This window comes from Takifugu rubripes, chromosome 21 (assembly GCF_901000725.2).
Source record: "Takifugu rubripes chromosome 21, fTakRub1.2, whole genome shotgun sequence".
NCBI classification, from domain to species: Eukaryota; Metazoa; Chordata; class Actinopteri; order Tetraodontiformes; family Tetraodontidae; genus Takifugu; species Takifugu rubripes.
The window spans coordinates 15,810,921-15,823,709 of record NC_042305.1 but is presented as its reverse complement, the minus strand read 5'-3'; the positions used below and the strand labels follow the sequence as shown (position 1 = coordinate 15,823,709).

The 12,789-nt window shown below is 45.8% G+C and overlaps 1 protein-coding gene across 4 annotated transcripts in view; it reads left to right on the top strand.

Annotated features, from left to right (window-relative positions):
• ksr2 (kinase suppressor of ras 2) overlaps positions 1-12,789 on the top strand; it is a 55,625-nt gene that overhangs the window by 22,443 nt on the left and 20,393 nt on the right. For all 4 annotated transcript variants that reach the window (XM_029829932.1, XM_029829934.1, XM_029829933.1 and 1 more), the window contains 8 exons: positions 2,670-2,845; positions 8,980-9,049; positions 9,962-10,045; positions 10,148-10,233; positions 11,051-11,071; positions 11,286-11,428; positions 12,048-12,216; positions 12,533-12,574. In XM_029829932.1, the coding sequence (XP_029685792.1) occupies positions 2,670-2,845; positions 8,980-9,049; positions 9,962-10,045; positions 10,148-10,233; positions 11,051-11,071; positions 11,286-11,428; positions 12,048-12,216; positions 12,533-12,574 (791 nt within the window). The remainder of the gene's footprint in view (positions 1-2,669; positions 2,846-8,979; positions 9,050-9,961; positions 10,046-10,147; positions 10,234-11,050; positions 11,072-11,285; positions 11,429-12,047; positions 12,217-12,532; positions 12,575-12,789) is intronic.

Genomic DNA, 12,789 nt, shown 5'->3' with positions numbered 1-12,789 from the left:
GTTTGGTAATAAGGAAGATTCTTTTTATTTTCAGGCCAACAAAATAATGTTTGCTCGTGAAGCGAGTCAGGTAACCGTAAAGATTCAATAAAGATTCCAGCTGGGTTCTTGCAACCTGTTGTTGCTGTTAGTTCCTTCATCCATTTTGAAAAACCAGTTCATGCTTTCATCAGAAAATCTAATCGGCGCCTGGCCTCTCTGCAGTCTGACTCTGACCTGATTTTTAAATTGTGGATTTTTTATTAATTTGTGCGGAGCTTTGGACCCTCTGGCACCCACTTGTTGCCGCCAGAGGTGCAAAGAGTCAAGTTCAACCGATGGGGTCACCGCGTGTGCAGCACAGACCGTGGAAGACTTTTCTCTCAGCTCCAGTTTCTCTCGCTAAGTAATCCTCACTCGGCAGTTACTTACTTTGCTGCGGTAGTTTGTCCAACACTGATAAACTCAACTGAAGAACTGCGTTCTTTGTATTATTATATGCAAATAGTTGCACTTTATTTGCAAGATCTTGGGGCATAAATACATTTTATTTGCTTTGCATTTAAATTCAGATGATAAAACTGGGGAAAATGTACTTAATTAGGTCCTTTTTGACCGTTTCATTTTATGTAATACAAAATGTCGATTGTAAAAGCCTGAAAGAAGCTCTGAAATAAGTGTAATGAGGTGAATGAAGCGTGTTGTGTGGAAGTCCCAAAGGGATTAAAGCCTTGGATCCCTAAGGTGACAATCATGCAGTAGTTTTCATCATGTTTAGAGGAAAAGCTGTGAGACGTCACTCGCCTCCCCCACTTTCTCGCCCCCGCGTCGTGAATTTTCCCTCTTTGAACTTTTCATATGCAGAGCAGAAAAAGGGGGTCTGAAAAGGCATCCCGGCGAACGCGTAGATGTCAGTCACTCGCTGTGCCTGGGCGGCTTCAATGGCATCGTTTTCAAAACCCAAAACTGGGAATCCTCTCTTTTCTTCGCCTGCTCGGTTCCGCTTTCCCTCACCTGACATCTACGGAAGACTCGGGGAGGATAAACGTCTGCACGCAGAGCAATGAATGGCTTAATTTAGATTTAGGTGGCACAGAGTGGGATAATCGGAAAAGCTTACAAAAAGCCCTGTGATGGAAACGCGATAACCTGCAGGCTAGTTCCTCGCTGGTTTACAGGTCTAATTGCATGAGGGGGGGGGGGGGCTACGGACTGATGCTAGGAAGAATTCTAGCGGGATTTAACACTTTGTGAGTTGCAGCTCACTGCAGTTATCTTAAAAAGTCTGGGCTGGAGGCTTAAACTGTTGTTTTTCTACACTTTTGTGTGCACAGAAGATGCACATTAAGTGAAAAAAGATTTCATCCAGCATGATCCGGTTTATCAGATCGCGTTCCAACATCCCCTCAGGAATTAGCGTAAGCAAGCGCAAGACTCAGACAACTTAAACAGGTATTTAATTATCCGGGGGCAATTTCTGATGCTGATGATGCCTTCAGTGAGGGCGTAGTCGTTGGACCCATAACACGAGCAAGCTCATCTGTGAAGGAAGGAATGCATGATGGGAACTTATGGTGTCAGTGCACCTGAGCAAGCCTCTGAGATGAGTGAGGAACGATGGCGGTGCGTACCGGCAGGCTGGCAGGTCCCGCTAAACATCCCATCAATCTTGTCAGTCCTCGGCCTAATCAGGGCAGCCGAAGGAACAAAACCAGGCTGTTGCAACAGGATCACTTTCAGGCAAACGCTCTGTTTCTGGTTGGCTGTATTTCTCTGTTCAACATCATCTTCACCTGTTACAACATCAGTTGGGGACAAATGCTCCGCTCAACGGTCGGACTGTTAAAAACGCAGCGATTTTAAAAGCAAAACTTTTCTTGTTGGTGATTCTCATAATAATTGGGACAATATTCAGCATCTGACAACAACTAGCAGATGACCACGGCCTTATTGAAGTTATTCAAGTGCCAAAACATCTAAAACAACTGATTTATTTCACAAATAAATTTGACAGGATCACGAAAATGTATGATCTTTGCTCAGTGAGGAGTTGACAATGAATTTTAGATCTCAAGACACCTCCCATTTCCCTCTAGATAACAGTAAGTCAGTTTTTAGTTTAAGGCATGTAATTGTTCCTGGAACAAGTTCCCATCACATCTCAGAGACTCTTGACAACTAATTTTGACGAAACGCTGAAACACGGGTTTCAAAATAAATCTGAGAGAAATACAGAAGAGAAACACTATTCTGAAGCATGTTCCTGAGGATCTCGCTCCCTCCAGCTTTTAATTTGTAACAGTGGGTCAAAATGTTGCAATATTGATTGTTTTGATGACATCTGTCTGTTGTTGTTGTTGTTGTTGCTACCCTGCCTTTGTGCTATGGCTGAACCATAGCATTTGTGCTAAATCTGTCTTTACACAGTGCACCAGTGTTTACATGTGTGTTTAAGATCACACACACACACACACACACACACACATGCAAAGAAACTCCTTGGTTTGGTGGATTCATTAACATTTGATTGAAACTTAAACTTCTTGAAAGAATAACTCAAATTGATGTTGGACATGTTGCCAGTCACACAGAAACCTCCATAATCTCTATTTACTCGGCTGGTTGTGTTTCAACTGTTAAAGAAATGTGTGATTCTCATTTCCTCCCTCTGCTTTTCCTCCTGTTCGTAGAGCCCTCAAGAAGAAAACGAAGCCCTTGAACCTTAAGATCCACAGCAGCGTGGGCAGCTGTGAGAATCTGCCCACGCAGCGCTCCCCCCTCCACACCGAACGATCGCTTCGATCCTTTTTCTTCCCGTCCTTCATCCCCTCCACGCCTCCTGTCCACGCCGAAACGCCATCTGCAAGTAAGGAACTTATTCCTTAAAACAGCCGCGTGTTTTCATGCTTTCGTGGGATCTTGCTCCTGTCTCTTAGCAGGTGACAACACAAAGAAATAGACGGAACACCCGTTGAAAATGGGTCTTTTCACATTAATAAGGACCGCAGAAACCATATTTAAGCGCCGCTCCGTGGCAAAGTGCAACAAACAAGCAGTCAGGCGGCGCAGTAATGCCGGAGGTGGCAGGGCGGCGTGCACCGGCAGCCTTATCGGCCGATCCATTATGGAATGTGGAAGACATCAAACTGGGAGAGAGATGCGAGTAATTGCGGATGTGTCAGGCAAAGGAGTGATGAATGCGTGCTGCTTGTGAGGAATTTAAGGATTGCGGGACGCCTCAGCGCATATATGTTTTTTTTTTTTACGGACATTACGTGGAATAATCAGACAGCTGTAGCGGCCGCTTGCCTTCCTTTTGTTGTGAATTTCAAATATTAGCCGTTAAAGCTTTACAGGCACACTTTAGTATTTAAGCTACGGAAACGAGAAAAATGGGCGGACGGATACACGCATGATTCAGAGTTTTCGAGCTCTAACCACTAACGGGAATCGAATTACCTGAGAACGACAGTATGAAAACACAATCTCTTTACATATCTGTAATTAATGATCATGGGCCTCCAGTCATGCATAATAAAGTCATCGCCTGCATCCCAACCACTCACTTACTTGGAATAACCAATCTGAAGCTGCTCACTGCTTCTAGAAGAGATTCTAGAAGAGGTTCCACCCTCATCGAGTCTGTGAAGGCAGGTTAGAAAAGGCACGTGTTTTATTCTCTCCAAGGTGGCCTAATCATCAATACCTGAAATCTAATATGAGGTATCTGTTGCACAACCTTTGAATGTCAGGTTTTTTTTATTAACCCCGTTTATCATTCAGGCTGCCTACGGTTGTTTCCATCTTTCAGGAAGAAACATAGCGCACATGGCTCAGAGCAGAGTTCATGTCTGCATACGTGCAAGTCGTGACGTGAAGATTGCTCAACACCTGCGAGAATGACACGTCTAATCTCGATTTGTCGCCCCAAAAATGTTTTTGATGAGGTATCTTACTGCCTGCTGCTTGTAGGGTGCCATCACCATTCAATGACTCAGGCAGAGCACTGGACACCGAGGCGAAAACTTTCCCAAATGATTTGGATTTTATTATTTATTTTAAACAGGAGTCTCGACATTTCGGTGACATGAGACAGGAACTACAGTGTCAGCGCCGTGTCACCTGTCCCGGCCCTGCAGCCCAAAATGTTATTATTCTTCTTAAGCTGAGGCCAGATGATGTGACCACACTCCGTCTGCTCAGGCTGAATCAGTGCAAAGGTCCCAACAGTCCCAAAGTCTGAGCCCCTCTTTAGTGATGGATTCTTACATTCCAGGCTTGTAGAATCCTGCCGTGGCTCCTGAGGCCCAGTTTGCTGTTTGGGTTCCCATAGTTTGAATGGTAACGCGCTTCCACACCAGCTCCTTTATGACACCTGGAACAAATCTTACATATCTGGCTTTTATGATAATGCAGAGTAAAATAAGATAAATGGTAGGATAAAGAATCTGACTCAGGGAGGATGTTGATACTTGCTGGTAACACCAGACAAGGCCCGTGTGCCATTTGTTGCCTGATTCACATGGACGTTTCAGTTCTAACAATTTCCCCCCATGTGCCCACTGTGACAACTCAGGGGTTTGTCCTCTGGCCTCCAGCCATCACACCTGATGTGCCAGCAGCCCCGACGGGCACGGAGGTGCAAGGGCCCATCAGTGCTGCTGGCAGCTTTAATTCATCACTGAATGTGTACTTCCAAAAGCCTTTTTGATGACACTTATTAGTCATTAAGTTTGCTTTTTCATTCTGAAACAGCACCATGGACAGAAAGGTTAGTCATGCAGAAGTCATTCATAAAAATATGCAAAGGATAATATGATTTCAGGCCGGCTAAATTGTCGAGTGTTTTAATTTCAGACTTCAGTTGCGGATATACTCGTATGGGTTCGTTGTTGCTTCTGAAGCAGCTGGTTATTGTTGCTTTCCTAAGGGAAATGGAGCTGATATACTTCCATGCTGCAACTTTCCTGGACTTGCTTTTTACAACCTTCATTTTTTCCTTTTTCCTACGGGAGCACCAGAAGGTCAGGGACAGCACAGTCCCAACCCCGCCGGCACCCGGGGACAGGCAGAACTCGGAACATCCATGGTTGAGGAAGGGTTACAGCGCATTCCACCATCATGAAAAGTGTATCATTTGTTTTGCTCCTTCTCGTAAACGAGCAAACAGGTGAATCTGTATTTCCTCTTTGAGGGAGTTGTGTCTTGCAAGTGGGAACATGCCGCATGTCATCATCTGTCATCGTATGTCTTGACCAGAGGTCTTACACACCCTTCAGCTCCAAGGGGATCTGGAGTTAGAATGCGGCGTCCCAGAAGCGATGACCCCTTTGCTAGTTTTGCATCAATCTAGAGCAGGCATGTCCAAACCCAGTCCTCGAGGGCCACAATCCAGCTGGGTTTTCTGTCCTACCAGGCTGAAAATGCATTCAGTGGGATAGAAAACCCAGCTGGATTGTGGCCCCCGAGGACTGGGTTTGGACATGCCTGATCTAGAGTAAACAGTGATGTACAGACCGAATCCATGTCAAGGGTGATCCAGCTCCTGTTGCCCTACAAAGGCAGTGTGGAACCATCCATCCTGCCTTTACCAAGCTCTTAGTAGGTGTTCTGAAGTTGAGGGTGTCCCCGGGGTCAGTCCATCGCACTGGATCAATGGAAACAGTTAAGTACTGTATTTGTCCTGTTGTCAACTGTACCAACCAAAAGGATGTGTATCTGTTTGTTAGTGGGTTTACCCGCCTGCCTGCTCCAAGCTGTTTGTGTTCTCCAAGTGAAGAATTGGCTAGTGAGCCATGCAACCTCCGGGTCACATCTGTTCTGCCATCCCCCCTCCCACTGTCCCAACGGCGCTCTCCAGGCCATGAGACTGGCACTTTCTTTGAAGAGCCACATGGTGACACCAATTTCTTTCGAGATAATTGCTGTTTTTCAAGCAACCTGGTCGCCGTTGTCAAATTATCATAGGAATTTTCCTGGCAGGATGCAAGATATTTGCAAAAGTGTGCCCCCTGATCGCTCGTCAAAGATGACAGAGCAGCCTCCTACAAAAAAGACTGTTTGGCGTGCGGTTGTTGCCATAGCAACTGAGCAACCTGTCTTTGTCTCTCATTCATCGGGGGAAACAAACAATGGTCTTCCTCTTCCCGCACATTTTATCTTCAGTTGTTGTTTTGTTTTTTTCATTTTCTTGTCCTGCCTCCCTAAACTACAACCCGTTGAGCCGCGCTCACACATGTTCAGGGAAGCTCTCGCTGAAGTCCGCGAATGAGAGGCGGGGAGGAACGTCGCGAGGAGCAGCCTGTGACATATTGTTCACGTAACCCTGGCGTGCTGTAATGCAGCACATCGTGCAGCAGACGCCCACACACTTTTACAGTCCTGTTCACTTCATCTGCACTGCAGGAGCAGCTGCCATACCATAAACATCTGATTCATCGACTTCAACTCTCAACATCTCACCGTCCCTTTATCCATGTCCTATCATTATTTATGAATAATGCTATGCAAAGCACGCTGCATGCTGATGATTATAGCTTTTGAAAAAAAACATCCCCTTTACCCCTGAGAAGTGATCTTGATTGTCAGTTTCGGTGCAACCGGAATAGTGGGATATTTAAAAAAAAAAAAATTCCTCTCCTCATATTGTCTGTACCACATTTTGTTTCAGTTGCGCTGCTCGTTTATCCATGTTAAACATGCTCTCGCCACAGGGAACAGGAGTGTGCTCAGTCAATCACATGGAGAAGCATCTCAGTCTAAAGGACATATAAACTAGATTTGGCGCGAGTTTGGCTCTTAGACTCAAGTAGTCGCACAGTCACACACCCTCACCACACTCTTTGGCCCACACACACATATTAATGTTCCTTCTGCTGCGGCTCGCCATGTAAATATGACTGTGTTAAACCTGCTATAATCACAATTGAGAAATGAATCAAGATGGAATTCTGCTGAATTTATGAGACCATTTTAGTCATTGTTAGTTTAGCAAGCACTGACGGGGTCCTCAGTGATGTATGCTCGATGCCATTTGAGAGTTTTATGTGATCTGCAGATGCCCTGCCCCCCCCCCCCCCCCCACACACACACACACGGATGTGTCATGTGACCAATGAACATGGGTAAAAGGAAGACTTCAGGTTGATTAGGCCAAGAGAATCAGTAAAGATTGAAGAGGATATTGTTGTCTGGCGCCTTGAGGTTCCAGCTTCCCTCTCTCTTTCCCTCTCCTCTCTCTCTCTCTCTCTCTCTCTCCCTCTCTCTCTCTCTCTCTCTCTCACACACACACACACACACACACACAGGATTACATAGAAAGGAACAACATTCATGAAATTGTTTGAGCGCCAGGGCAAAAAGTGGCACCAAATGACAGTTTGATGCAAAATATGACCAAAAAAAAAAAATTATATGATCAAAGAGAACTCTACGGTTCCCTTGAGTGCTATTAAAGTTCATTAATTCAACACGGTGGGTTCTCTCCATTGAACGATTGGCCGACATGAATACCTGGCGGTGCTGGATGGCCGTCCGTGCGTCTCCAGCAGACTTGCACCGGGATGAGAAATTGCCCCGACCACACAGCTGACAGCTCCAATCATCTGCCAGTCGCCAGCAAGGCCGACAAGAAGCAGATGATGTCAGTTCCCCCTCTGTATTGAGTTATCAGCCTGATTGAGTGTAATTGAGAGATGCATCGGAGTGTGGAAAGACGACACCGGTCCACTAGAGAGGCTGTAGGAAGAGATGGGGGCAGCACGGGAACCGCTGTCAAAGAAGTCATGCGTGGCTTCATTACTTACAAGATCTATCTCGCATCACAAACTGCCGGTGTATAAAGTATAGATTGTTATTTCGATACCACAAGATAAAGATAATGCATTTTCGGTTTAATCTCATAAGCATTGTAGTGGCAGGTACCTTTCCCTTTGTCTTCACTGTTCCCCCAGTTTATTGGTTCAACTCACCACCCACATACTGAAGTTCCATCTTTTCCTCTTCCAGGCCTTGATATCACACATGAATAACTAGCGCAGAGGTCCTGGGCATATTACTTATTTGTTGCACATTTGACTCCATCTGTCTTGCCTTTCCTCGCCTCTTCAGTTCCCGTTTGTGGGGTGGAAGCTGTGCGTGCTTTGGCTGAACCGCTTGCATAAAACAATGCCAGGAATTCAAAGTTGGACTGACGAAAGATGAAAACAATGAGCCGGAGGCCAGAGTGTCTTAGTACTTGCGTGCTTCATCTTTTATTGGTTAGCTTGACCCTCTGTTCTGGAATTAATCAAAATATGATTGGTAGTAGGAAAGCAAATGCATGTACAAAGAATCCAAATGAGGAGAATTAGCATGAGCAGCATGGCCTCAGCCAGTTAGCATACTGTAGCATGAGTACCATTTGACCCTGAACACACATCTGCAACCTATCCTGAAAGTATGGCCTCCACATTAGCACAATATATCCTGAGCAGGAAGAAGCAGCAATGAACAGGAAATGAAAGGATGGAAGGAAAATAAAAGCGATTCTTCTCCGGCGGCACACTGCTTGAAATAACAGTGTACGCATGGAGTTTGTGTTACATTTTTGGGGAAACCAGAACAACAGGTTTCCCAACAGCACCGCGTAGGCTGCAATTGTCCCCTAATGCTCAGAAGTGGCAGGTAAATGTACCGACTCGCACGCTCGATCCGATTGCTCCATTAGCGACCGGAAGGTTTTTGTTGTGGGAACCTTTTGAAGCACCAGGGCAGTACAATGGAAGATACTGATCAGAGTAGTTGCAGAGTGCCTCATTAACAGAGATATTTGAATTTAAACATGCAAACACTTGAAATAAGCCTTTCAAAAAAGACCTTGACCTTTGGATGATGTTTCCATCCCACATGAGAATGCATTAGAAAGGCCCTCACACCCGCACTTCCTGTTGTTGATTTCAGAGGAATGTTGTATTCTAAAAGGATGAACAGCATATGCCTGTACTCTGTTTCTCTCTCCAGACACTCTATCAGTGCCTCGCTGGTCCCCACAGATTCCCCGAAGAGATTTGGGAAACTCCATAAAACACAGGTAGGAGGAAGAAGGCTGCTTGGGAAAGGAGGGCCTGTCCCATTCCAAAAAAGGACTCCTTCTTGCCCCCTGTCTCTCTGTCCAGTCCTCTCCTGCCCTGGTAAACTTGGAGATCTAAGAAGTTGAATCAGTGTGACATCAGCCTGCCAAAGCCAGCGACCGCTAGAATGTGGGCGTTTTCCCATTCGGCATTCGTCAAGGCGAATAAAAGCAGTGAGCCTTATTGTGAGCAGCCAAACTGATTCATTATTCAGGGCTGTTATTCAAAAATTAAGGCTATTAAAAACATATCTAATCCATCCAGAATGCTCTGTGATGCGGCGTTTCTCCATTCAACGCTGCGGATGGCTTTGTTGCCATATTAAAATGCAAAAATTCCTTTAATGTCACATCACCATCCTCTTATGTCAGCGGTAGATTTATCTAGTGAGGGACTGCCTTTATTCCGGCAACTAAAACATTTATTATTGCTCCAAACAACATCCCCTTCCCACATACGTCAGCTAATACCAGCCTGTGCAGGGAGTCGGTGGTGCAGATTGCTGCTACTTGTGATCAGAGGAGCATCTCCACTGGGGTTTGTGAAGCGCCCGGCCCCTGACCTGCCGGGCCGAGCTGATGAAAGCTGGAGACGAGGCGCCCGTGTATAAAATAAGCAATTGAAGGAGCTTAGGAAGGTAAACACTGGCAGAGCGTTGGCTTTTTCAGGCATCTATTATCTTTAGCAGCGAGCGAGAGGCCTTCTGAGGCAAAGGCTGTCAGAGCGCGGGAACGTCCTGAAAAAGTAAAGGTCAGGAACGCTGTTCTCATGGTAATCTACAGCTCCCGCTTAACGTTCATACAAGCGCGACAAACTGACAGAGATGTCGAAGCACTTTATGACTAACAGTCCTTTTTTTTGTGTGTCTGCAGGTTTTCTACAAAATATTGGATGTCCCAGACGTGCATCGTTTGTGGGAAGGGGATGTTGTTTGGGCTGAAATGTAAAAACTGCAAGTGGGTGGCTTCACAATTCGCAGAGATTTGTTTTTGTTTTTGTTTTTTTGTAATTTTAATGTTGATGTGCTATGCTAATCCCTAATCTCTTTCATTACAAAGGCTAAAGTGCCACAACAAATGCACCAAAGAAGCCCCACCTTGCCATTTACTGATAATACAGCGAGGAGGCAGAGATTCCTTCAAAGGTGTTCTTTTATTTATTTTCAAACCTCGTGCATGCTTTGTTGTTCCTTGCTGTTTTTAAGTGCTGATCTCCACCTCTGTAAGGAGATTATTTCGTACCATTCTATTAATTTAGTTCTACAATTACAGCAGATTTTCAATGTTTCCATTGAAGGACAAAACTAAACTACAGGCAAGTTGGAACAAACCCATCAAAGACAAGTTACCAACCCAAACTGGCTCGTCACATGGTGTTACAGATGTATGCTATGTTACTGTTGCAGGGAAACCCTCCCTAATTTGTGCTACAGCCACTTTATGGCTGCAGAACTGGAAGGCTGAAAGCCTCGGGGTCTAGAGCACCAGATTTGTGCATTTTTGGTTTCATTCTGGTCGTCCGTCGGTCTCGTCTGGCTGTCCACCTGCACCATTGCCTCCCTGTCCTAATGTCTCACACCTGCGTCTTATGGCTTCCCTCTTCCTCTCCGCGTGCAAGCGTGGGCGTGTCTTCTCCCTTCCATCGTGCCTGATTTTCCAGTATGAGCGGTCACCTCTCGGTCCTTGCTCGGCCCTTTCTCCACCACTGACTCTCCGATGCCTCCGTCCCGGAACGACCCCGTACCAGACGCTTCTGTTCGGGTCACTTGTGCCTGATTGAGAACAGTTTGTGTCGCTCAAATGAAAATGGTGCCGGTGTATAAAGTATAGATTATAATTTGATTAATGAAGTTGCTCACATTGACAAGCAGAAATAGTAAAAAATATCTATTATCTTCTCTAAGAATTAAAACTCTTTTGTCTTTCCTCGCCTCCCTCCACCCCCCTTCCCTCCTAAACAAGACCACCAAGGAACGACTCAAGGTAAAGAACACTAATTAGGCTTTTTTCCTTCTGGCCTTTAATGAGACAAAGTGACAGATTTCCCAATGACATGGTTTCTTCTTCTGCTTGTGTGTGAGTGCGATAACAGCCGGCAGCGTGCATGAAAGAAGAGTTTGCTCATTTTTCTCATTAAAAACCAGCTCTGACAATGAAGTCCTCTTCTTTATATTCCTCTTTTTCTCTTTTATTCCAGTGTCCCGCAGCGCCTCATTGTTTCTCTTCCCACAAGCTCGACTGGTCCGGACTGAGTCGGTGCCGTGCGACATCAACAACCCGCTCAGGTACGCGGACCTGAACATCAGCCAGACGCTCCCCAAAACCAACAAAATCAACAAGGTAAGCTCACACCTCACCCTCTGAGGCTCAGTTTGTATCGAAACTGTTTAATTTAAACTGGAAGTAGAATTTCTCAAGTTCAATCTTGCAGCCAACAAATCTGTCTTTAAAATATAACGTTAATATTTTATTTCTGTCTCTGTTTTTGGTCAGGATCCCTATCTGGGAGCCTGGTTTATGAAATAAGAGCAAAAAGGAAACCAAAAGATTCAGTTAACATTCTTCATACTGCTGATCACAAATGATCATATTCCAATTATGTTTTGGTCAATTGCAGATAAGGTTGAAGTATTATGAAAGAAGTGTGCAACCAGCCTAAAACCTCCTTCTGTGCACTCTGGATGGAAGTTTTAAAATTACCGGTTTGCCCTCCGGCAGTGTAACATAACTTTGTCCATAAAGTGAATTGAGAATCATTCTCATTGTGAGGGATCATATTTCTTTCCGTTCCGACTCTCTGCTGGGTTCATTTTCATATCAGAATGAATGAAAACCCGAGCGCTGCCCAGAAGCTAGAAGAATCAATCAGGAGAACCTGCAGGAGGAGGCCAATAATCAAGGAGAGTGCAGGAGTTCCGTGATTAACGCACATTTAAGCGCAGCTTTTGTCCCCCCTCAGGATCACATCCCGGTGCCGTACCAGCCGGACTCCAGCAGCAATCCCTCGTCCACCACCTCCTCCACGCCCTCCTCCCCGGCGCCTCCCCTGCCCAGCAGCGCCACGCCCCCCTCGCCCCTGCACCCCTCCCCCCAATCGGCGCGGCAGCAGAAGCAGTTCAATCTTACAGGTAACGGAAGACGGTACAGGAATATCCAAGCCGACCTTGTTTTCCTGCACCTTTGCTGCGGAATGAAACGTTTAATCGCCTCCATGAACAGAAAAGATTGTACATTAGCAACACTGGGAGTATTTTAGGCCCTCCAATCACCAGAAAGGCCCTCCTGTTGTTTTCCTCCAGTTTCCCATCTCCTCCCTGCAGCCCCGCATTTGCTGTTGTGTACTCGCAGCTCCCGCCGTTACGGCAGACTTTACCTTTGCGCTGCACTAATAGATGGGCAAGTTCTCCAGAACTCACCCCCCCTTTTCCCCTTCTCTTTTGACAGCTTCCAGTTATTTCAAGTATAAACAGCAGTTCATCTTCCCTGGTAAGTACAGCACCGCCTCGCCCGTATAAACGTGTTGCAACGTGGGTCACAGCTCCTCACCTTGGCCAGTGTCACGACTCATGCTTGTGTTATCCGGGCTTCCTAACGGTTTGTCCACGGTCAGACAGTCGGTCTGCCCACAGAGCCAAGAAGTGGCCACACTGGGATCTGTGCAGGAAGAGCTGATCTGTAATCTTCTTCACTGAGTGATCGTC